General features: G+C 37.6%; 1 protein-coding gene and 1 non-coding gene across 7 annotated transcripts in view; both read right to left on the reverse strand.

The window, feature by feature from the left end:
- Window positions 1-27,135, reverse strand: part of PHF6 (PHD finger protein 6) — a 48,838-nt gene that overhangs the window by 3,942 nt on the left and 17,761 nt on the right. For 3 of the 6 annotated variants that reach the window (XM_027533356.1, XM_027533355.1, XM_027533358.1), the window contains 6 exons: window positions 26,507-26,640; window positions 26,197-26,240; window positions 16,705-16,871; window positions 16,401-16,544; window positions 10,398-10,502; window positions 7,805-7,938 (listed from right to left, as the gene is read on the reverse strand). In XM_027533356.1, coding sequence (XP_027389157.1) covers window positions 7,805-7,938; window positions 10,398-10,502; window positions 16,401-16,544; window positions 16,705-16,871; window positions 26,197-26,240; window positions 26,507-26,640 — 728 coding nt within the window. Of the gene's footprint in view, window positions 1-7,804; window positions 7,939-10,397; window positions 10,503-16,400; window positions 16,545-16,704; window positions 16,875-26,196; window positions 26,241-26,506; window positions 26,641-27,135 lie in introns of all 6 variants that reach the window. The other 3 variants (XM_027533357.1, XM_027533353.1, XM_027533354.1) reach the window with 1 other exon arrangement.
- LOC113888338 lies at window positions 25,960-26,066 on the reverse strand. The gene has a single exon (XR_003509964.1). It is a non-coding gene; the product is annotated as a U6 spliceosomal RNA (small nuclear RNA).

Genomic DNA, 27,135 nt, shown 5'->3' on the forward strand with positions numbered 1-27,135 from the left:
CAGTTTTGTCTGACTCTTTGTGACCCCATGGACTGTAGCTCACCAGGTTCCTCTGCCCATGGAATTCTCCAGGCAAGAATACTAGAGTGGGTAGCCACTGCCTTCTCCAGGGGATGTTCCCAACTCAGGGATCGAACCCCGGTCTCCTGCATTAACAGGCGGATTCTTTACCATCTGAGCCACCAGGGAAGCTTTACTATTGGTGTTTTACTATATACGCACCAATATATTTTGCATAATCAATCATCTCCACCATAGTCAGAGAAGGGTGGGGGATGATCTGAGCTTAGTTTTAAGGCAATTATACACAAGATGACAAGATGGAACAATGCTTAAAAAATGTTCAGTAGATGCCCTCTTGTGGGCAGCAATGGATAAAAGATGATCACGTAAGAATTCATCTGCCACAGATGATGTAAGAGTAGCTTTAACATGAACGTTTCTAACAAGTGAGTAGAATAAACGGCAGAGGTGGGGTTGGGGGGGCAACAAGGATAATTGACTTCTGACATAGTTTTGCTCGTCACTTTTTATTCTTAAAACATTTTCAATAATTTTCAAAGAACTATGGAGAATTTCTACTCTTCAAACACTGCACATTAGGAATCACTTTTTAAATCATGACTTCAAGTATCAAGAGTGAGACTTTTTTATAGTGTACCTGTGAAGTATCTTCCTCCAAAATACAACCTGAATCTAATTAAGCCTTTGAACCAAGTTATAAATACAGGAAATACAGAGGGGTAGGAAATGAGGTATATGGTATATGAAACCACGAACAAGCAAATAGATAAAATCTAGAACAAGGGGCTTTTCCAAGACAACTTATCAGGGTTCTTCAATAAGGAGGAGGAAAAGGCAAGGGTGGAGTGGGGACTGTTCTTTATTGACAGAGACTTACTTAAGAGACTTCCATTAAATGCTATGTAAGGACTGTGAATGTATTGAAGTTTGAACAAATCAAGGCCAAAAGAACATTTTCAAGACAACTGGGGAAAGGTGCAAGCGGACTGGGTATGAGATGATACTAAGAATTTACTGTTAATTTTAAAAAGTGTGATAATAATTGCACAGTGATACTAAAGTATCTAAGGATAAAATGACAGAAGATCTGGGATTCTGCTTTAACATACCTCAGAAAGAAAAAAATGTAGATGAAACAACTGTGCAATAACTTGGTACCTGCTGAGACTAGGAGTTGTGTAGTTTTAGAAATTTTGATAACAGAATTTTATCTAAAAGATGAGCTCTTTGTTAGAAAAATATTAATCTTCTCTGGGATTATTTTTCACTCAAGGACTATTTCCCATAGATCTATTATGTGTCTTTCCTCAGTCGGGACACCCAGGCCACAGGTGTTGACCAGTCAAAGATCTCTGCTGTCACAGAACTTACTATTTTATGGTGGGAGGCTAACATTTTAGAAAACTATATATTTATATAGTTTAGAAATACAATAAAACAGGATACAAAGATCACTATATAATCTTCCCTTGCCTTTTTAATATGAATATATTCATGATCCATCCTAAAGGAAATCAGTACTGAATATTCATTGGAAGGACTGATGCTGAAGCTGAAACTCTTAATACTTTGGCCACCTGATGCAAAGAACTGACTCATTTGAAAAGACCCTGATGCTGGGAAAGATTGAAAGCGAGGAGAAGGGAACAACAGAGGATGAGATAGTTGGATGGCATCACCAACTCAATGGACATGAGTTTGAGTAAACTCTGGGAGTTGGTGATGGACAGGGAGGCCTGGCACGCTGTAGTCCATGGGGTCGCAAAGAGTCAGACATGACTGAGCGACTGAACTGAACTGATTAATGATCCAGAGAGGACTGGTAAAGAAAGAAGGGAAGGAAGCCATTTCATGTAGAAATATTCCTCCTTTCATTTCCTCCTATCTGCCCATTCTTCTCTCCCCAAACTACTCGGTTATGGACTTATTTGAACTCAATGGTGTCCATGAAAAAAGCTAGATTCCACCTTCTAATTTTAGAAACAAATTTCAATGTGAAAAAATAAAAAGAACATTTCAAATCATCGTAGATCCCAGTCCAAATATTTTTGTTCAGAGATGACCACTGCAACATGGTGTTCTAACAACTAAAAAAACCATCTAAACGTCTAAAAGAACTGATTAAACAGGCTAAATCACGCATTCAGTGGAATACTAGACAACCATTAAAATGGTGATGTGCTACTGTTTAACATCACAGAAAAAATGCCTCTACTAAAGATACAGGAAGTGGGAAACAGGTTATAAAATATTATATATAAGAAAGTTTGGTTTTTTAAATGTATATATGTAAATAATCACATAAATGTCTAGAAGAAAACATTCCAGAAGATTTAAAAGTTATCTTTGATGCTAGAATTAAAGTTGATACTAAGTTTTATTTTTATCTGTAGTTTCCATTTTCTTTCTGAAATGAAAATGGATAACTATTGTGAAAAGAATATCTAAATAAAGTTAAATTTTAAATACAATAATTCTCATATATTTGATTTTAAATATTTTAAATGAGCTTGTTATTTTAAAATATTATTGGGGGACTCCCCGGTGGTCCAGTGGCTAAGACTCCATGCTCCCTATTCAGGGGGCTGGGGTTCAATCCCTGGTCAGGGAACTAGGTCCCATATGCCACAACTAAGACCCAGCCCAGCCAAATAAAATAAATAACTAAATAAAATTAAAAATAAAACATTATTGGCTACTTTAAAAAATAATGTATTGCTCATGAACTATATAAAGGAGAATATAAAATTGTCTCTTCTTCCCTATGCAATGAATAAGAGGTGACAGCTATTACATTTGCTGACGATACTCCAAGAAATTCTTTTATGTATAAAAACCATGCGACTTCTCTGGTGGTCCAGTGATTAAGACTCTGTGCTTCAAATGCAGGGAGCATGGGTTTGATCCCTGGTCAGGAAGTTAAGATCCTACATACTGTGCAGTGTGGCCAAAAACAATCCTATAATGTGACGGGATCTAAATATAATTTGGACAAATAGGCTTTAAAAAATACACATATCTTGTATGCATGTACTTTTCATATGCTAAAATAGAATTATGCAACTTCCCCCCCTTGACTGGAAATACCTCTTTCATAACTCTACACATGGGTCTACTTTATTTAACTGCTGCATAGCATTCCACTAGATGCTTGTATGTACGAAAATTCATTTACTAAGTCTCTTGATGGAATTCTGATTTTTTTCCTTTCTTTCTTTTCTTCTTGCTATTGTAGGTGAAACGTTAATAAAAATATTTCCCCTTTCTGCATGAGAATTTCACCTTTGGTTAACTCTTTAGCTCTGTTCCCCTGGCAACTTAACAAACATTCAGTTCAGTTCAGTTCAACTGGTAGACTATATCTGGACTGGGGGCTTCCCTGATGGCTCAGCGGGTAAAGAGTCTGCCTGCAATGCAGGAGACAGAGGAGACACAGGTTTGATCCCTGGGTCAGGAAGATGCCCTGGAGAAGAAAATGACAACCCACTTCAGTATTCTTGCCTGAAAAATTAATCCCATGGACAGAGGAGCCTGGCGGGCTATCGTCCAAAGGGTCACAAAGAGTTGGATACGACTGAGTGACTCAGCACATGATTGAAACATTACAACTTCTCTAAGCAGAAAGCCTCCAACTCTGTGAACATTTCCATTTCTAAAATTAGTTTTAATGGTGTCCAAGTCCTTACTGGCAACACACACAAGTTAACCAGGAAAGGAAACTTCCCCTGTAAACTCTGCCTCCCCCCAAATAAAAGTAAAATATTTAAATTCTCTAAAGAACCACAGATGTAAAATGGAGAGCAATTTATCATTGGAGACCTAAACCCTAAACAATATATATCTTTTACTACTAGTCTGCTTGTGTGGACTGAGCAGACAACAGTGCAAGAACATGTATGTGTAAGAAGTTTCATTGCATTGTTAGTGATAGCAGCAATACCCACTAAGGCATCTTCTTAGATTCTAAGATTCCAACAAAGATATGGATCTATCTTCAGTGATCTTTATCCCTGGGCCAGTACCATACTATTTTCATTACTATACAATATGATTGGCTTTGATATATAACAGGAAGATTTCTCTTCTCAATTGCATTAAAAATTTTCTTGGCTTCATGTGATAAAGATTAGTTGGCTGCTCCAATATCTATCCCTGCCCTTACCTACATAGTACTAAACCATAGTTTGGGTAGCAATGTGTCCACTAAGAGTATATTTCCCAGACTCCTTTGGACACATGACTAAATTCTGGCAAATGAGATGCTGAGTGTATGGAAATTCCAGGAAGGCTGATTAAAGCCTGACTCAGGTGGAGCAACAGCAACTTGGCCCTTTCATCTTCCTTTGCCCCTGCTTCCTCCTGCTTCCTATGGAAGGAAGAGACAATGGGAAGAAGGAAATGGGGACCAATGATAACACTGAAAAGCTGCCTACCAATCTGCATTGCTTTCCCCTGGACGTCTTTCGGGAAAGAAACAAACTTCTATCTTGTTTAAGTTTCCATTTCTTTTTCCAGGTATATAAGGTAACAATCATTACTAATAGACAATAATACTACATTTACTTTTTTAGATAAAACTGTCAAAAAGTTGGATTTCATTAAAATTGTATTAAAATGTATAACTTGGGAAGAATAAGTATCTTTCAAAGTTGAGTCTATCAAGGATCATAATATACTTTGTCATTCATTGGGGTCCTGTGTAAGATGCTATTTTTTTAAAACAAAGTTCACCTTTGGTGTGTGTGTGTGTGTGTGTGAAGAGGAGTAAGAGTTTGGCAGGGGGAGTGGGAGACAGTTTTCCTTTACATTTTTTAACTAGCTATTTGTTGTTTAGTTGCTAAGTCATGTCTGAGTCTCTTGTAACCCCATGGACTATAGCCTGCCAGGCTTCTCTGTTCATGGCATTCTCCAGGCAAGTATACTGGAGTGTGTTGCCATGGAACTGTGGGGGTTTTTCGTCATGGAATTGTTTTTAAAAATTCATCTCATACTCAGCAGTCTTACTGAGTGAGCTCTTATAAACTGTTAATAAATTCAGAGTTGATTTCTTTGGATTTTCTTGGTAGACAATGAAATCAATAATATTGACAATTTTTTCTCCTTCACAATATTTACTATACATTTTCCTTCCTTTCCTTGTTGTACCAGCTTAACCCTCCAGAAGAACAGTGAAAGTGACTTTGGTAGTTGGCACCCTTGTCTTGTTGAAATGATCTGAATGAAATGAAATGAAATGAAATGAAATGATCTGAATGAAAGTGTATTGGTATAGTGGTTCTTAATTAGAGATGAACTTGAGAATCACTTAAGTGAAGTGAAGTGAAATCACTCAGTCATGCCCGACTCTTTGCGACCCCATGGATAGTAGCCTGCACCAAGCTCCTCCATCCATGGGATTTTCAAGGCAAGAGTACTGGAGTGGGTTGCCATTTCCTTCTCCAGGGAATCTTCCCAACCCAGGGATCGAACCTAGGTCTCTCACATTGTAGACAGACGCTTTACCATCTGAGCCACCAGGGAAGTCCTGGCAAGTCATAAAATACAAGGTTTGGGCCTCAACCTACTGTGAGGGTAGGGCCCAGGCATGACCATTTTTAAAGAGGGCTCTCTCTACCTTCTGGTTAAGAACCATGGTCCATTTACTTTAATGCCAAAGAAGCTGTTTTTTTCTTTTAACACTCTAGTAAGACTCCTAGCTTACAACCAAGAGTACTTTTGCTACCTTACTTTAAAATTCAGAAATGAATGTTGAATGATATCAAATGTCTTTTCAGTTTCCACTAGGAAAGTGCTAGGATTTTTCTTTATTAATTACAATGGGTCACAGTCCTAATTCTGAATAATCTTGAAACTGTTAGACTACAGCCCTGGATTTGATTTTCTAATATTTTGGATTTTGGTACATATATTTATAAAAGTAAGATCAGTCTCTAGTTCTTAAATTTCTGTTGTTAAATGGTATCTTTGTCAGATTTAGTGTCACAACTATGCAAGTGTTACAGAATGAATCAAGAAGTTTTCCATTTTTTGCTGTGTCCATGGGGTCGCTAGGAGTCGGGCACGACTAAGCGACTTCACTTTCACGCATTGCAGAAGGAAATGGCAACCCACTCCAGCGTTCTTGCCTGGAGAATCCCAGGGACGGGGGAGCCTAGTGGGCTGCAGTCTATGGGGTCGCACAGAGTAGGACACGACTGAAGCGACTTAGCAGCAGCAGGACTTAAAAATAACATTGGAATTATCTGTTCCTTAAAGGCTTGATAGAATTCATTTGAAAAACATGTGCCTTTATTATTAAGCAAAGTTTGGCCAAGTTTATAACACAGCATTAGCACCTCATGCAGTCACCCAAATGGCTTGGTGACTGCTGACACAAACTGCTTTGTCCATGAAGTAGCTGACTCTGGGTCACTGGTTTACTGCACACTGGGAATGTGAGAGCAAAGAAGTCCTTTACAACTTGCAAAGACAAACCAAATAAATATTCAGGGATCCCTATCAACTTACTCTCCATTTGATTAAACAATGGGAACCATTAGAGATTCATATTGATACCACTAGTCCAATGCAGCACAGGTAAGAAGACCATAAAAAAATGAAGGTAACATAGAATCCCAAATCTCCAAACCTTACTCTTTCATCAGTCTTCCAAGAGTACCTTTAGACTTCTATCTTCACAACTACTATTCTAATCTACCAGCAGTTCTCACCTGGACTTGCAGCAGTAGTCTCCTACCATCACCTCCCCCCTCCCCACCATTTGCACCCTGGCTTGTGTACCATCTTAGGGCCTTGCACACACTGTTCTCTCTGCCTAGAACACCTTCCCAACACCCACATCCATTTTGCCTTTGATATCTCAGCTCAAGCACTATTTCCTTAAGGAAATTCCTAGACACTTTTCCACTACAGACTAGGTTAGCTCCTCCTCCTTATATGCTCTCACAGCACTTTGTAACAGAACTTTTACATCAGGGGTCCCAACCCCTACCAGTACCAGTCCATGGCCTGTTAGGAACCAGGCTGCACAGCAGGACGTGAGCAAACCAAGCTTCATCTGTATTTACAGCTGCTCCCCTTTGCTTGCATTACCGCCTGAGCTCCACCTCCTGTCCGGTCAGTGGCAGCACTGAATTCTCATAGAAGGGCGAACTCTACCGTGAACTGCACATGCAAGGTATCTAGGTTGCACACTCCTTATGAGAATCTAATGCCTGATGGTTGGAGGTGGAGTTGAGGTGGTGATGCTATCGCTGGGGAGTGGCTGCAAATATAGATTATCATTAGTACAATAAATGTAATGCGCTTGAATCATCCTGAAACGATCCCCCCACCCCCACCCCAGTCCATGGGAAAATTTTCTTCTGGTTCGGAACCGGAAACCTGGTGCCAAAAAAGTTGAGGACCACTGTTTTATACCGTTTATGAAGTTTGTGATTGTATATTTATTTATGTGGCCATTTGACTGATATGTTTCTCCCACTAGACTGTGAGCTTCCATGAAGACACAGTCTGTGTCCATTTTGATCACTGTTGTATGCTCAGCTCCTAGCCCAATGCCAGGCACATAGGAAGCATAACAAACACTGGATAAACAAATGCTAATCCAGAGATGTCTAGGCAGAGGAAAATGCCACTGCAGTACTCATACAGCGTCCTCAGTATTCTATACGTGGCTAAACATCACCTAAGAAGCGTGAGCAAATAAACTAATGTCATCTATTTAAGGGTGGTTACTTACTGACAAGTTTAGGAAAATGGACAATTGTTGTTCTCTTACTTGTAAATTCCTCGTGACATATTTTCAATGTATTTAGCTTTGTCTTGTACTCCACAGTGGTAATGGTAAGTCTTAACACAGGCTTTTATTTCACATCCAATAGTAGCACCAGGCTGACTGCAAAGTGTACATTTCTGTTTAGGGGAAGAGAAAGAATAATTATAAGCAGTATTTCCAAGTTTATGCAATCTTATTTTTTCTATTTTAGCCATATTTCAGCCAAACATTCCATGTTACAAAGAAAAGTTTTTCTATTGAAAGAGAGTACACTGAACTTATAGTATAGCATATATATTAAATAGTGTTACAATCTAAATCATACTTTGACTTTCTAATATGTAGTCACCCCTGATGTTTCCATTATTTAACTCTAGTAACCATTAGCAATCTGACATTGAAACATAAAGGGAACACTCCTTAATACTGGCAAACACACATAAAAATATATTCTATATTTTAGTGGTTGGCTTCTTCTCTTCCCTGCAATCAGTCCCTTTCTTATTATGACCAGGGGGAAGAATGAGAAGATAGGAAAGCAATGCCCCCCAGAAAGGGATTGCTACCAAGTAGGCAAAAGGGCAGAAAGAGACTAAGGGGCTGAAATTCTCGTAAGACTTAAGGTGATTGTTGGCAAAAGAGTTTCATACTCAAAGAAGTTTGAGAAATGCTAGTTTTAAACAGATTACTTGATTGCAGAACTTCTGACAGCCTTTCCTCCAGGAAGGAGGGTATAGTAAACAGTTTCCAAGTTTATTGAATTCCAGATGCCCTTTTAATTTTGGAGCAGTGGGAGAGCATCTTGATGGAGCGATTTCCTTTGAAGCACACATGGGAAAATGCTAGGTTAGTGCTGACACTAACGGTCAATAGTGTAGAAGCAAGCAAGCTGATCAAGAGAACTGAATGGCTATCCTAGTCACCTATTGGACTTCAGATGTATGACATAACAACATTGCTCAACATCATATGACTGTTTTCCCCTTTATTTTTTTTTAATACTCCACATTCTGTTTTAAAGGAGTTTCGTTTTTAAAAGAATAATCAAAGTATCAAGAAACTGAACTGGATTTAAATGGAACAGATGATATCAATAATTTTTATACCTTCAAAAATGCAGTTCCACAGAGAAAAAGTCATTTCTAATCAATTCAGACAAAGATCAGCAATGTCTGAAACAGATCAAAGGGGAACTTCACAATGGAGGGATTGACTCACCACCTGAATCCAAGGATCAGACATTATGACTTGTCTGATGTGATAAAATATGGACGATATAGTCCCACCTGTGAAGAGTTCTTACCCCCCAAAATGTTGAAAACTGAATCTAATCAGTTTTTTACATCTAACTTCCACTTTAAAAGAAAATCTGGTGGATAGAGGGACAAGTTAAATGGCATTGTGAAAAAGCAAACAGACAAATAAAACATGTGGGATGTTCTATAGGACAATTAATTCATTTTCTTCAACAAGTCAATGGCATACAACAAAACAGAAACAATAAAGACAGGGAGGACGGAGTGCCCTAAATTACCTAAGGGATATGTAACAACCAAATGCAATGTGTGAACCTCCTCTGATTCACACAAACCAACTTTAAAAAGATAGCTTTAAGACAGTTGGGGAAAAACAAATACAAACTAGGTATTAAATGATACTGAAGACTCATTGTTAATTTGTAAGTTGTAATAACATTGTGGTTAGGTAAGAAAATGCCCAACTTTTAAGAGATACATACTGAAATATGTAGAGGTGAAATGATATGAAGTCTCAGCTCTGCTTTAAAATACTTCAAGCAACAAGAATAAAAGGCATAGATGAAACGAGTGCCGCAAATTCTTGATGAGTCAAGGTGATGGACAGACATGTATTACTAGCCTTTCTAATTTTGATGTTTGAAAACTTTCACAATAAAAATTTTTTAAATAAAGTCATTTCTAGAGACAACTGCTGTCTTAAATATTTTGCATTCCTAGAACATTTTATAATATTCATAAACTGTAAAGGAGTAAGTGATCAAATAAAGATGCCAGTATTTCTTAAAGCTATTTATTAGTAATTCAGTATGTTTAAAAACACGAGACTTAGGCACATTTTATAAAGGAAACTTTAAAGCTATGATAAACATATTAAGAGACAACTATGTATGTGAACTTTAAACAGAAGGCTCTGAAAAAATCTTTTCCTTTTATTTAAAAAAAAAGAATGAATAACAACATGGGGAGGTTCTCAATACTCTATTGGGGTCATGAAATTGTTCTTAAAGCGAGCTTAAACAATTTAACATTTTAAACTTAATAAGGTGTGTCACATTCACATCTTCATTTATTTTATTAAAAGACTCTCAAAATACCCTGAAATATAAATCTCTGTATAATTCTCTTAAGTAATGAAGTTACATAGAAAGAAGAATAACTTTCAGTAACATCAGCATCCTTTATTATATTACAAATGAGTCAAATATATACTTTGCTTTAACACATGAGCTACTTTATATTAAAATTTTTGGTGACTGGATGAATTTAAGATGTGTTCTAAATTTAAAGCACAAAGTCAGAAGAGTAACGGTGCATAGCATAAACATAAAAGCACAGACCATTCTTTTCCCTCGTTTAATCTCCTGCAGTACAGTTTTAATATCAAAATCTCCAAATTCTGCTCTTGAAGTTGTTGTGAGCTGCACGGTGCCAGAAGAAAATAACTAGAGAAGAAAAATGCAAAAACATGTAATATTCAGAATCCTTGTGAGGAAAAGATTAAACAATGTGTGCACAAATGTGTTAGATTATTTTAATATCCTGAGAAAGATGACTTTTCCTTAATCAAATACGACTCAAATATTGTTTTAATCTAGTCACATGTCTGATTAAAATATAACTCAAAATAAGAACAATGGAATAAAACTAATATTGCCAGTACAGGAACAAGATTAAATGCTTCATTAAACAAGAAGAGTTCAGCAGTGTCATCCTGTCATCTCAACTATTTTACATTTCCACAAAGTTTAAAAAAATAGTTTCAAATGACAAATTTCAACCACAGATACAGATCAGAATCACCTGGAGATTTTTTTTTCCAACTAGACATGTTTGGCGGAGAAGGCAATGGCACCCCACTCCAGTACTCTTGCCTGGGAAATCCCATGGATGGAGGAGCCTGGTGGGCTGCAGTCCCTGGGGTCGCTAAGAGTCAGACACGACTGAGTGACTTCCCTTTCACTTTTCACTTTCACGCATTGGAGAAGGAAATGGCAACCCACTCCAGTGTTCTTGCCTGGAGAATCCCAGGGACGGGAGCCTGGTGGGCTTCCATCTATGGGGTCACACAGAGTCGGACACAACTGAAGCGACTTAGCAGCAGCAGCAGCAGACGTGTTTGGGATCTACTCCAGGGATATATATTTTGGAAAAACCTCCCCACATAAATTTGATATGCATCTCTGATTAAGAACTCCTGAAATAAGTAATATAATTTTAAAAAAACTTTGGGGCCATGTCACATGACTTGTGGGATCTTCCTTCCCTGACCAGGGATTGAACCCAGGTCCTCAGCAGTGAAAGTGTAGAGTCCTAACCACTGGACCACTAGAGAATTCTATAAATAATATAATTTTTAAAAGCTAATCATCAATGGGATAAATAATTTCAATACAACCTATTTCAAAAATACTTACATATATTATGTGTCAGGCCTGTATCTAATGATGCAAAGATATAGTTTTTACCCTCAAGGAATTAAGGCTCATAAATGAATAACTGCAATACAGTATAAGAAATACAATAAGAGAGATTTTTACCAGGTTATAGTGGGGTCTAAACACAGCTTCCAAGACAAGTTCATAAAGGTGATGTTTTTAGTTATAAGACTGTTAATTATGGATTATCTGGAACACAGTAACTACAATCAGGATTACTTTAAATCCCACTAAAATCATAAACACTATATATTTTAAAATCTAGAGTTTATGAAGATTTGGGATTATAGAACATAATCTAAAAGAGACGCTCAGAGGGCTCAAACAAACTTTGTGTGCACCAGGACCCAGAGACCCCACAGAGACTGAGACAGAACCATGTTTGAGTGTCTCCTGCGGAGGTACGGGTCAGCAGTGGACTGCTGCAGGGGCAGGAGCTTTAGATGCAGCAGACCTGGGTGTGGCGTAAGCCTTCTTGGAGGAGGCCGCCATTAACCCCACCATAGAGCCTCCAGAACTTACAGAGGACTGCGGAAACAGACTCTTGGAGGGCACAAACAGAACCTTGTGCATGCCAGGACCCAGGGGAAAGGAGCAGTGACCCCACAAGAGACTGACCCAGACTTGGCCGTGAGTGTCCAGGAGTCTTGGCAGAGGCCTGGGTCGACAGTGGCCTGCTTCAGGTATGGGGGCACTGAGTGTAACAGTGCCTGCATGGGACCTTTTGAAGGAGGTTGCCATTACCTGTATTACCTCCACCATAGTTTGGCCCCAGGTAAATAACAGGGAGAAGGAAATGGCAACACACTCCAGTATTCTTGCCTGGAGAATCCTGCGGACTGGAGGAGCCTGGTGTGCTGCTGTCTGTAGGGTTGCGCAGAGTCCAAAAGGACTGATGCGACTTAGCATGCATAGCAGGCATGCAAATAACAGGGAGGGAACACAGCCCCACCCATCAACAGAAAATTGGATTAAAGATTTACTGAGCATGGCCCTGCCCACCAGAACAAGACCCAGTTTCCCCCTTAGGCAGTCTCTCCCATCAGGAAGCTTCCACAAACCTCTTATCCTTCTCTATCAGAGGGCAGACAGACTGAAAACCAGTCACAGAAAACTAATCAGGGCAGACAGACTGAAAACCAGTCACAGAAAACTAACCAATCTGATCACCTGGACCACAGCCTTGGCTAACTCAATGAAACTATGAGCCATGCCATGTAGGGCCACCCAAGACGGATGGGTCATGGTGGAGAGTTCTGACAAAATGTGCTCCACTGGAGAAGGGCATGGCAAACCAAGGCAAGATATTCTTGCCTTGAGAACACCATGAACAGTATGAAAAGGCATAAGATAGGACACTGAAAGATGAACTCCCCAGGTCGGTAGGTGCCCAATATGCTACTGGAGATCAGTGGAGAAGTAACTCAGAAAGAATGAAGAGATGGAGCCAAAGCAAAAACAACACCCAGTTGTGGATGTGAGTGGTGATGGAAGTAAAGACCAATGCTGTAAAGAGCAGTACTGCAAGGGAACCTGGAATCTTAGGTCTGTGAATCTAGGCCATGTAAGTGGTCAAACAGGAGATGGCAAGAGTTAACAGCGACATTTTAGGAATCAGCAAACTCAAATGGACTGGAATGGGTGAATTTAATTCAGATGACCATTATATCTACTACTGCGGGCAGGAATCCCTTAAAAGAAATGGACTAGCCATCATAGTCAACAAAAGAGTCCGAAATGCAGTACTTGGATGCAATATTAAAAACGACAGAATTATCTCTATTCGTTTCCAAGGCAAACCATTCAATATCACAGTAATCCAAGTCTATGCCCTGACCAGTAATGCTAAAGAAGCTGAAGTTGAACAGTTCTATGAAGACCTACAAGACCTTTTAGAACTAACACCCCCAAAAAATGTCCTTTTCATTATAAGGGACTGGAATGCCAAAGTAGGAAGTCAAAAAACACCTGGAGTAACAGGCAAATTTGGCCTTGGAGTACAGAATGAAGCAGGGCAAACGCTAATAGAGTTTTGCCAAGAGAACACACTGGTCATAGCAAACACTCTCTTCCAACAACACAAGAGGACACTCTACACATGGACACCACCAGATGGTCAACACCAAAATCAGATTGATTATATTCTTTGCAGCCAAACTTGGAGAAGCTCTATACAGTCAGCAAAAACAAGACCAGGAGCTGACAGTGGCTCAGATCATGAACTCCTTCTTGCCAAATTCACACATAAATTGAAGAAAGTAGGGAAAACCACTAGACCACTCAGGTATGACCTAAATCAAATCCCTTACGATTATACAGTGGAAGTGAGAAATAGATTCAAGGGATTGGATCTGACAGAGTGCCTGATGAACTATGGATGGAGGTTTGTGACACTGTACAGGAGACAGGAATCAAGACCATCCCCAAGAAAAAGAAATGCAAAAAGGCAAAATGGCTGTCTGAGGAGGCCTTACAAATAGCTCTGAAGAGAAGAGAAGCAAAAGGCAAAGGAGAAAAGGAAAGATACAAGCATCTGAATACAGTGTTCCAAAGAATAGCAAGGAGAGATAAGAAAGCCTTCCTCAGCGATCAGTGCAAAGAAATAGAGGAAACAACAGAATGGGAAAGACTAGAGATCTCTTCAAGAAAATTAGAGATCCCAAGGGAACATTTCATGCAAAGATGGGCTTGATAAAGGACAAAAATGGTAGGGACCTAACAGAAGCAGAAGATATTAAGAAGAGGTGGCAAGAATACACAGAAGAACTCTACAAAAAAGATCTTCACAACCCAGATAATCATGATGGTGTGATCACTCACTTGGAGGCAGACATCCTGGAATGTGAAGTCAAGTGGGCCTTAGAAAGCATCACTACGAACAAAGCTAGTGGAGGTGATGGAATTCCAGTTCAGTTATTTGAAATCCTAAAAGATGATTTGTGAAAGTGCTGCACTCAATATGCCAGCAAATTTGGAAAAATCAGCAGGACTGGAAAGGGTCAGTTTTCATTCCAATCCCAAAGAAAGGCAATGCCAAACAATGCTCAAACTACCGCACAATTGCACTCATCTCACACGCTAGCAAAGTAATGCTCAAAATTCTCCAAGCCAGGCTTCAACAGTATGTGAACCATGAATTTCCATATGTTCAAGCTGGACTTAGAAAAGGCAGAGGAACCAGAGATCAAATTGCTGACATCCATTGGATCATCAAAAAGCAAGAGAGTTCCAGGAAAACATCTACTTCTGCTTTATTGACTATACCAAAGCTTTTGACTGTGTGGATCACAACAAAGTGTGGAAAATTCTTCAAGAGATGGGAATACTACACCACTTGACCTGAGAAATCTGTATGCAAGTCAGGAAGCAACATTAGAACTGGACATGGAACAAGAGACTGGTTCCCAATCAGGAAAGGAGTACGTCAAGGCTGTATATTGTCACCCTGCTTATTTAACTTATATGCAGAGTACATCATGAGAAATGCTGGGCTGGATGAAGCACAAACTAAAATCAAGATTATGGGGAGAAATATCAATAACCTCAGATATGCAGATGACACCACCCTTATGGCAGAAAGCAAAGAAAAACTAAAGAGCTTCTTGATGAAAGTGAAAGAGGAGAGTGAAAAAGCTGGCTTAAAACTCAACATGCAAAAAACTAAGATCACGGCATCCAGTCCCATCACTTTACGGCATATAGATGGGGAAGCAATGGAAACAGTGAGTGACTTTATTTTGGGGGGCTGCAAAATCACTTCAGATGGTGACTGCAGCCATGAAACTAAAAGACGCTTGCTCCTTGGAAGAAAAGTTATGATCAACCTAGACAGCATATTAAAAAGCAGAGACATTACTTTGCCATCAAAGGTCCATCTAGTCAAAGCTATGGTTTTTCCAGTAGTCATGTGTGGATGTGAGGTTTGGACTATAAAGAAAGCTGAGTGCCAAAGAACTGATGCTTTTGAACTGTGGTGTTGGAGAAGACTCCTGAGAATCCCTCAGACTGCAAGGAGATCCAATCAGTCTATCCTAAAGGAAATCAGTCCTGAATAGTCATTGGAAGGACTGATGCTGAAGCTGAAATTCTAAAACTTTGGCCACCTGATGTGAAGAACTGACTCATTTCAAAATAACCTGATGCTGGGAAAGATTGACGACAGGAGGAGAAGGGGATGACGGAGGATGAGATGGTTGGATGGCATCACTGACTCAATGGACATGAATTTGAGTAAACTCCAGGAGTTGGTGATGGACAGGGAGGCCTGGTGTGCTGCAGTCCATGGGGTCACAAAGAGTCGGACACGACTAAGAGACTGAACTGGGGATGTAATATACAGCATAGGAGACCTAGTCAATAATACTGTAGTAACTTTGTATGATGGAGAAGGCAATGGCACCCCACTCCAGTACTCCTGCCTGGAAAATCCCATGGACGGAGGAGCCTGGTAGGCTGCCCATGGGGTCACTAAGAGTCGGACACGACTGAGCGACTTCACTTTCACTTTTCACTTTCATGCATTGGAGAAGGAAATGGCAACCCACTCCAGTGTTCTTGCCTGGAGAATCCCAGGGACAGGGGAGCCTGGTGGGCTGTCATCTCTGGGGTCGCACAGAGTCGGACATGACTGAAGCGACTTAGCAGCAACTTTTTATGATACATGGTAACTAGTCTTATTGTGGTGATCATTTCATAATATATAAAAACATTGAATTGCTACGGTGTATGCCTGAAACATATAATGTTACAAGTCAATTATACTTTTTAAATAGATTTGGGATTATAGGATATGCTATTCCTAATTCTAAAATATGAATACTGTGGAGGGAAGTTCTATATTTGGTCACTAGCTAAATGCCTTTCCAAAACTTGGATTTAAAAGCATATAAAAAGAACCATACTTACCATGCACTTATAATGTGCAGCTGCCTTCTTGGCATTAAATATATGCAGTTTTCCTCTTGCTTGATTTTCTTCCTCCCCTACATGACAAAATCCACATTTAGGCCTGGTGTCACTAGGGCTGCTTCTATGTGGAGACCGATCTCTCTGCAAACGTGAAAGAAAAAGAAAAACTTGAAAAAAATCCATAAAAAATATGCTATCAGTACCTCAAGCTTAGTTAACACTTCAAATGATTAACTTTACCTATAAACACAGGTATACTCATGTTGCCACAAAAGTAAGAATCCAACAATTTTCTACTTACATAGGAACTACTTTCCATTTCATCCGTTCCATGAGAGGATGTAGACCTGGTATCTTCCGACAGTCCTTTAAAATTAGTTTTTCGTGGCCTTCCTTTGCGACTTTTCTTTTTACTTTTAGGCGATGAAGGCTCCAGTTCATGTTCATTAAAACTTTCTTCTAAATCAGCTGCTTAAAAATGAACAAAAGCTTTATTAACATGGACCAATTTTAAAATGAGCATTAGTTCATGGGTCCTTAGAACATACGTTTTTCCTCAGAATATCACCTCAAGATATGAGGAGAAATGGTCTGTGGTATGTTTGATGTAACAGCCTAACATTTCATATAAATGCAATGAAAATCAAATACAAAGAAACAGTTTTATTATAATCATTGTAAATTATTTCCATCAAATATATAATTCTATGCAAATGAGTCTTGTGATCCCGACTGTGCACATAATTCAGTAAACATTTCAAAATACCAATAAGGGAAATTTTAGAGTTAGATCTTGTTGGACTGCCTTGGTGGCGCAGTGGTTAGGAATCCGCCTGCCAATGCAGGGGATACAGGTTTAATCTCTGGTCTAAGAAGATTCCACATGCCATGAAGCAAGCAAGCCCATGAGCCACAACTACTGAGCCCACAATTTAGAGCCCGTTAGCCACAAATACTGAGCCCATGGGCCACAATTACTGAAGCCTGCACACTCTAGAGCCTGTGCTCCACAAGAGAAGCCATCACAGTGAGAAGCCCACACCACAACTATAGTCCCCACTTGCCACAACTAGAGAAAGCCCATGCAAAGCAATGAAGACTCAGTGCAGCCAAAATGATAATAATAATAAAAGAAATTACTATTTTAAAAAAAGAATTAGATGTTGTGTTGTTGTTTTTACCATAGGTTTCAAAGAGTTTTCCCTCACACTACTGGTGAAATTAGAAAAATTACCCAAAATTTAAACTTACAATAACTTGGAAAACTACATGAAAATCAAGTAGGTATAACATGCATGTGTGCTCAGTCCCTCAGTCATGTCTGACTCCTTGTGACCCCATGGACTGTAGCCTGCCAGTCTCCTCTGTCCTTGGAATTTTCCAGACAAGAATATTGGAGTGGTTTGCCATTTCCTCCTCCAGGTAGTGGTGGTGGTTTAGTCACTAAGTCATGTCTGACTCTTGCGGTCTCATGGACTGTACCCTGCCAGGCTTCTCTGTCCATGGAATTCTCTAGGCAAGAATACTGGAGTGGTTTGGTTTCCTTCTCCAGGGGATCTTCCCAACTCAGGTATCAAACCTGGGTCTCCTGCACTGCAGGCGGATTCTTTACTGACTGAGCTACCAGGGAAGCTCAGTCACCTCCTCCAGGGGATCTTCTCCACCCAGGGATTGAACCTGTGTCTCCCGTGTCTCTTGCATTGGCAGCTGGATTCTTTACCACTGTGCCACCTGGGAAGCCCATGTATATCTGTGCTGTCTAATATAGCAGCCACTGGCAACATGCTTTTTTTTGAAATTTAAGTCATTTATAATTAAATAAGATTAAACCATCAGTTTCTCAGTCTGACTGACCACATTTAAGTATTTATTAGTCACATGCAGTAAGCTGAGTCTCTACTGGACATCACAGATATAGAATGTTTCTATCATGGCAGAAAAGTTCTATTGGGCAGCACTGTTCTAGATAGCTCTTTAAACTAACATGAAAATCAAAAGACCTAATTCAACAAAGAAGTCATCTACAAATGAGCTAACCAACTGATCAAGTAAACAAATATTAAGCCCTGGTGGCTCTCAGATGGTCAAGAATCTGCTTGCAATGCAGGAGATACAGGAGACCTTGGTTCAATTCCCAGGTTGGGAAGATCCCCTGAAGAAGGAAATGGCAATCCACTCCAGTATTCTTGCCTGGAGAATTCCGTGGACAGAGGACCCTGGCAGGCTACAGTCCGTGGGATCGCAAGAGTCGCACATGACTGAGCAACTAACAGTTTCACTTCCTAAGTATAAAAGGAATTTCTAACGTAAGTGGTAGGAAAGCTATGTTGCAGGCTGTCTGTACATACTTTAATGGATTAAACAAAATTAATGTAGAAGTTTCAGAATTGTACTTCCCAGCAATTTGAAAAGAATTTGTACCATTAATAGAGGTGTTTCATTTGGTTATTCACTACAAATATTTTATTCATTGAGGGTGTACAGTATATAAGACAATGTATTTAGTATTCAAAAGATATAAAAACCAAATATTCAGTCTTAGAGTCAAACTACAGAAAGTTTTAGGTACAGTTCTAATACCTATTTTGATTTTTCTTTTACCATAAATTATTGACTATAATTCCATGGACTAATTTCTCCATGAGAAAGCGTATTAACTCCTATTCTCAGATGCTGATCTTTCCTAATAAATATTTTAAGGGTTTTTTTAAAGCAATAAAAGCACATTCATTATGATAAGAAAAGGGTAATTTAAGTAGTGTACTTGCATATATAAACTCCAGGAACTGAGAGCATTAGATCATCTGCAAAACAGTTACTAAAACTTGTATCAATGTAACTTTACCTAACTATGGTAGAATCTGAGAGAAGAAAAAGGGGAGGGGGAGAGTTTTACAGACAAAAATCTGGATAACTCTCCCTGTGAAGACAGACAAGTCAATTAAAGATATATTCTAATCTTAACACTATAGCAAATTTAACATCAGAACACACCATCTACTTTCTTTAAACATTTAATCTGAGAATTCTTATGACACAATTTCATTAAAGGTACTAGAATTACTGTATGTACCAAAAATTAAAATGAAAAATCATAACCAAATGTTTCACTCATCCTGGTACATACTATATCATATATGTAAAATACATAATATTCTGTCATTTACAATGAAAACAAAAGTCATTAGCTATAATACCTATATTATAATCTATATATAGATTATATATAGAATATATATAGACTATATAACTATATTATAATCACTATAATAACACTACATTGTCAAATACCTATAAAGAAATTACTTAACTGATTCCATTATCAGGCCAACATGTCTAACTTTCTACATGGCAAATCTGTCTGTCCTAAATATGAAATCATTCAGTATAAAATTTCAGGGGACTTTAATAGCAATAGTAAAAAAAACAATCACAAAAGATTGACAAAATTTAACTATATTAGACTCTTAAACTTCTCAAAGTAAAAATATAAGTGATAAACTTAAAAGGCAAACAATAAACTGGAAAAATATCTTCTGTACTTATGACAAAGGATTAGTATCTTTATGATCTGATAAGCTCATAAAAGATTAAGAGCCCAACACAAAAATATGATCAAATAATTCATAGAACATAAATAGTTAAATACACTTTGAGAAAATTTGACTTCTCTAGAGTCAAAGTGTAAATTAAGTGATATATCATTTTCACCTATCAAAATAGCAATCTTTAGTTATAAAAAGCTACAATAAATCCAACAAGAAGTGTGTTAGAAATACAAACATAAAAGAAACCCTACAAATATACTGAGATAAATGATGCTTCTGGAAGAACCAGATCAAAATGAGAATGGTATCAGTTCTTGCTAACCTTATTTAATGAAATGTTGAAAAGACAGAACTTAAGTTGATTCCCCAGTTTTCTGGAACAGTAAATGTATAATACTATCTTTTTAAAAAAGATATCAAAATATACCATAAAGCAAAAGTACTTAAAAACACTGGCATAGGAATAGACACATATCAGCAGAAGAGAAAGCTAGGTTGAAAACAAACCCATATGGATATGGGAAATCAGAGTATGATAATGGTGGCATTTCAAATGAGTTGGGGAGAGACATAATGGCACAAATGGCTACCTATTTTCTAAAAACTGAGATTCCTATTCTCATACCATATGAAACAATTAGAGATGGAGCCAAAAAATCTAGTAAAATAACAAACTATAAATGTAATAGAAGAAAATGGAAGAGAATTTTGGGATTAGGCCACCTAAGAAGCCATTTAGTGGCAGGGAATGAATATCTATACTTTACAGAGAGCACTTCAAATCAATTTTGAAAAGATAAACCTTGAAAGAAAAACATGTAAAAGATAGAACTGACAGTCCACAGAAGAAATATAAATGACCAAAAAAATGGGCAGAAGCACAACCTTATTAGTGATAAGGGAAATGGAAATTAAATGAGATAATCATATGGGTAAAAGTTATAAGGCTGATAATATCCAGCAGAGGTACAGGGAACTGGACACTCTCATACAATATTGGTACATATTATAGTACTTATTTCCAATGTTAAATGCATAGACTGTCACCTGCCATCACCATTTCTAAGATTTTATCCTATAGAATCACTTGCATAAGTACATAAGCACGTATGTATAGGGAAGATCAATGCAGTTTTATTTGTATGTGGAAAAAGTAGATATAGGTGTTTTTAAAACACTTTGTTTGTATTTATTTGGTTGCACTGGGTCTTAGTTGCAGAATGTGGGATCTAGTTCCCTCGCCAGGGATCAAAACCGGGGCCCCTGCATTGGGAGCGCAGTCTCAACCACTGGAGCATCAGGGAAGTCCCAAGGTGATTTTTTAAAGTAGAGAAATCTGTAAGTAAACTACAGTTCTATTTATTCTATGGGATATAACACAACAATTAAAAAGAATGAGGTTGATCTGTATGCAGACAGAGAAGGGTGTCTGATATATCACAGAAAGAAAAAAACAAGTTGCACAACGTCACCTCTATATATACTATGATGCCATTGTATTATGAACAGTGCATATATGGATACATATGTAAGAGTGTATGTATCTAAGAAAGGTTCCGAGAAGATATACAAACCATTATTAGTAGTTACTCACAGAGTGTGATTCTGGGGTGAAGAGAGGGCTTTGTGAATTAATTTAATAGTACCATTGTACTATTTAAATTTTTTAACAATGGGCAGTATACTACCTTTGTATTTAAAAGAATTCGTAAAATACAATGTGCTGAAAGGAGGGGGTAAAGTCAGCCACTGCTGACGGGAATATAGTCTAGCACAATCTTTCTAGAAAGTAGCATGGCAGTGTGGATTGAGGACCTTAAAAAGATTAAACCTTTTGACCCCAGCAATATTATTTTGGGAAATTTATTCTGAAAATTATTTGCACATGAAAATGTGAGGAGGAAGCTAGTCACAGCACCTTTGTTTAAATTTTTCATGGTTGCTTACTGGTTTTTTTCCTATTCAGAACTGTGAAATATTTTACATTTTTTAAAGGTATCATTTTTAATAATAATTGTAAAAGAATTATCTGCATGAAAGAAGGAAAAATCTTCCTTTCCACCTTCCAATTCCAACTGCTCTGCACTCCCAGCTCTTGCCCTAATTTTCTTGCTTCCCTTTCTTCATATTCACTCCCTCCCTTCTCAAGGTACTACTGTTACGTAGTATCTGATATTTCTTTTCTCAGTCTCAAGGGTAGAGAGCTTGGTTTTGAATCCTGGATCTCTTGTCACAGACTTTGTGTCCTTGGACCTGAGACCTACCTCAGAGGGTTCCTGAATTAAAAGAGTTAAGGTACTTAATCTAGAACAGGGCCTGGCACATAAGACACGCTCAATAAATGTCAGCTGTTATTTTCTATGCATATGCAAATCCAAGCATACTGCTCTACATCTTGCCCTTTTCCATTTAATATATAAATGCAAATACCCAAAATATAAGACCTGACATTTGAGTTTTTACTATACCAGATGTGCTGTGCAGTTTACATGCATTATTTCATTTGCGTCTCGAAACTGCCCCATGAGGTTATATCAGTCATCATCCCCATCTCCCATTTTACAGAAGAAAAGTAAATTCAGAAAAGTTAAAATTATTTTGCCCAAGATCACAAAGCTGGGGAAGAGCAGAGCTGGGACAGACACATGTCAGTGAGTGACTTTATGTTCTAGAAGTATTAATACTGACTATCTAGGAAATAAACATTTTTATAAGCTCCTGCAAGGTAGAAAACTGCTAGCTATACATATGCTTATGTATGCATATTAGTGCTCTTGAAGGACACAAAAGAAACTGATCCTAGATGTTGCCTTCAGCGAAAAAATTTGGAAACTGAGAAACAAGGACAAGGATGAGAGGAAAGCTGCCTTTCCAGTACTTAGTAAATCTATTCTATGCACCTAAACTTAAAAGGTTTTTAAAGACCTTGATACCACATTAGGATCTCCCTAAATTTCCATTTAATAAAAGTAATGGAGATTGGAAATTGCCAACATCCTGGGTGATTTCACTGTCCACATGGACAATCCAAGCAACACGTAGTCATTCAGCTCCTTAATCTTCACTAATGTCCTCCATCAACCACCTAATCCCTATAATCACACCCAGATACCTCATAATCACCTAAAAGGATTCTCTCTCTGAAATCACTGCCTCATACCGTGGGACCACAGATGATTGCTTTCCTAAATAGTTTCATTCTCATTGTTCTCCAATCTTACCAGGACCTCCAGTCTATTAATTCCTTTCAGTTTATTTTTCTCTAGCAAATATTCTAAACTTCCTATCCCTTTACTTCTTGGTTGAACTCACTTGGAAAAAATCCTGATTCTGAATGAACCAACTAGCCACTCTCTCTGTGCTACACCCAGGATCCCGAGTTGCTGGAGGAAATGTCACACAAGCTGACAGCATCATTTTATAAATTCAGGGTTACTAACCTCAACTGCTCCAATAAGGTCTGGAAACTTTACACTTCTTTAGGTCAACTTTCTCCCCTGGTCTTCACAACTAGTATTTCAAAACTTTCTCCTTCAACTTCCAACCCTCACCCATCTCCCTACACTTTCCCCCACAGAGAAAACAGACCTAATAGGAACCACCTATCTTCCTTCTCTCCTATTACAGTAGAAAGGTTCTCCTTATCACAGGGCAGTTGTTCCACCTGCACTCAATCCTCCTCCTTGTACCTCCAATCTCTTCTTGTCCATTGAATCCTTTCTTGTAAGCATTAACAACTAATCTCCCTCCCCACAAAGGCCAACTAAGTGAAAGAAACCAAGCTGAAAAGGCTACATATTGTATGATTCCAAGTATATAACATTCTGGAAAAGGCAAAAGTATGGAAGATGGTACAGAGATTCTCAAATCTGATATTTCAAAACACAGTTCATGTTATATCAAGCTAACAGAACAGACTGAATTATATAGTATTTATCACTTTAAGTATTAGTAAAGTAGGTACTGAGCCACAGATGGCAAATGATCAATACACCACCAAAGGTATCAATTCCTCTTTGCTCTATAGACTAGTGCTGTACAATTCTCAAAGACAGTCCCTGAAATACAATCCTATTACCCCCACCATAAATTATAATCATTAAGTAGAACATATGTTTCCCATTAGAATAATGAAGTAAATGGAAGTTGTTTCTGACAAAGCATCCGGTATCTAATAAATTCAAGCTAGATAAACGTGATAAAAGTCTAAATTCAATAAATAGAAATTGCCATATTTTTAAATTGCAAAGTTATGCTCCAAGTTCTACAATATGAGTATATACACACACTACATATGTCACTAATACAGGGAACCCCAATATGCTATAAAGTATACACCGAACCCAAATTTCAAATCAACTGTATCCTAAGTTTGAATTGTAGTATTCCTGCCAGTTCTACTAAAAGAAAAGTCCTCTCGAAAAGTATGAATTTAGATCTTCCTCATTAAAAAGTTTCTCAAAGCAAAACGGTGGTTAAAATTATTTCACTTTGTGTAGTCTGCAGTGACTTATCCCCACCACTAGATGGTACTATCAGCTTCAGAAACTGAGGGAATAAAAGGGGCGATGTCTATAGGACTCATTGTTGTCACCCTTAAATACCCTGCCCCAGTATGTTGATACACTTGCCAGATCATTAAGTCTCAATCCTTGGTTTACTGCATGTGCTCACTAAAATTTTGAAGAGAATCAAATAAATACATTGTTAAAATCTGAAGCAATGAAAGGTGAGAAAGCTTACTCTTAACCTTTCACTAAAGGTTTTTCAACTCAATTCTAGAATTAAATGAAAAAACTGAAGGAAAACACTATAAAGTTTATCAGTTGTACTTTATCAATCAAAAAAGATTCTGTTCTTATATTTGTCCAGTATCTTTATTAATAATAAGTTTTTGCTAAAGACAGTCTTTAACCAGCACTTCTAAAGTATTTAGATTAATCTGGTCCTAAAGGGAAAACAATACTATTTTGTATTATAAAACCAAGACCTAAGAAATCAAAAAGGGCCACAAATTTTAATGTGCTAACACTGATAATTAGGTAAGTCTTTATAAAAGAGACAACTTCTTAAAACAACAGGCTCAAATCATTCTTAATTCTAAGCAACATGCTCTCAGAAGCTAACAAAAACTTGAAAGATCTCTAATCTAAATGAAAGGATAGAACAATCTCAGATTAAATCTGAGCTTTTCATATTGCTAGTAAGAGTATCAAAACCATCTGTATGAGAAATTTGAAACAAGTCAGAATTCAGTTTCAGAACTTTCCCATACGTTTTAAAGACCAACTATACAGCTTGGCTAAGAATATATAAACATGACTGTTCTGGTTTTGTACAAATTTAAGTGGAAACAAACCATAAAATAATTTTAAAGGTTTGTATTTTAAAATTGATTATTTCTTATGAACATGTCTATATTAAGGGGAGTGAAAGTACTTCAGTGTGAATAAAAATTCAACAGAAAGGTTGTTTATCACAAAATGTACCAGTATTTCTAGTCCACATTTTCTTTATCTGACAGTAGCAAGGACTCTCTATAATTATTACCTTTACAACCACTAACATAGTCACCTGAACACAGAAACCCATAACCACTGGCATCATTTCCCCCTAAAGATAAATATATTCTCCATGTACTCCTTACAGGAATTTAAGGTAAAAGTTTTCTTTAAAAATTCAGATCTTTTTCACTATTAGTTTAATGTAAACTTTTCACATTAGTTTATCCAAATGCTTTTCTCTTTTTTTCCCATTGTTCTGGTTCATTCATAACTTGAGTAATTTTTATAGTGCCTTAATTTAAAATGAACAAACATGTTCTCTTAAAATGAACAAACATGTTCTCTATACTTAAGTATCTTCATTATAAATCTTAATAATAGGAATAAAAATTCATTTGCAGATATAATAAAACTGCTCTCAAAAGGCTTTGAACCTCTGTAGGAACTGGGTTAAGTATTCTTTAAAAAAAAACAACTGAAGTATAGTTGATTTACAATGTTGTGAAAAATCTGGAATGCTTCATGAATTTGCATGTCATGATTGCACAGGGGCCATGCTAATCTCCTCTGTATTGTTCCAATTTTAGTATATGTGCTGCTAAAGCAAACACCCGAGTGCTTTTCTTAATTCTTCAAATAGCATTCAATTTTAAGACACCTCTTGTGGTGAAAATATAGTATAATTCGCTCATATTTTACTCAAATTTCCTCTTGAAATTAAAAAGTAGCTGAATGACGTACCTTCAGAATTATGTGCAGTTTTCTTGTGTTTTCGACAATAAACCCTACAAGAAACGAAAAAATTAAAAATTACCAAGTAAACAAACCAACTCATTTTTCAAACTAAGAATGAGCAGTATACTTCACCCCATTCACTAGATTCCAAAAACCTTATCGTTAAACTTTCTATGCCATTTCTCGGAGCAGTCAATTCCCTACCAAAAACACCCTTTGCAACGGATGATGAGATGCTTGGAATCAGGCACAAGTTTTTTACAAAGACCTAAAGAAAGTATGACTTTAAGAAAGCTAAGAGAAGTTAAATAATTACATGTATATCCCTTGTGAAGGTTTCTCTCGTATCTGAGCTTTGTCATGCAACGCACAGTGGTAGTGGTATGTCCTGTGACAAGTCTTCACGTCACAACCGATTGTTGCTCCGGGACAATGGCACAAAGAGCACATCTACAGCAAAACAATAAAATAGTATTATTAGTGTGTGCTTTTGCTACAGCTATGATATCAGGTTAGAGGCATAGCAAATCTCTGTCAAGGAAAAGAAACTGGTTATTGAAAAGTTCTGTAACTAATATTGTTATTTTTCTTATATTTCTCACCTAGAAATAATTCAAATAAAATTCTACTGGGAGTATTTTTTCCCATGTTAAACAACGACAAAATTAATGGAATATTATTGATGCTACTGTTGTATTGTGGTCAAGAGAAAATCTGAAATGCTGCAGGAATGTAAACTGTAGACCTTTTCACAATCCAGATCTTCCTGGAAATGAGTAACTGGGGAAAATGGCTCATACCAGAAAAAACTGTCCTTCACATTTCCACTTATCAGTGAGAATTTTTAGAAAAGAAATCTCACATACTATTTGGGAACCTGGTAAAATCAATTTCAAGTGAGAGAGGGAAAGAAGATAAAAGAATTAGGTAGATTTTTAAATCCCT

Source organism: Bos indicus x Bos taurus, chromosome X, assembly GCF_003369695.1.
Source record: "Bos indicus x Bos taurus breed Angus x Brahman F1 hybrid chromosome X, Bos_hybrid_MaternalHap_v2.0, whole genome shotgun sequence".
NCBI lineage: Eukaryota > Metazoa > Chordata > Mammalia > Artiodactyla > Bovidae > Bos > Bos indicus x Bos taurus.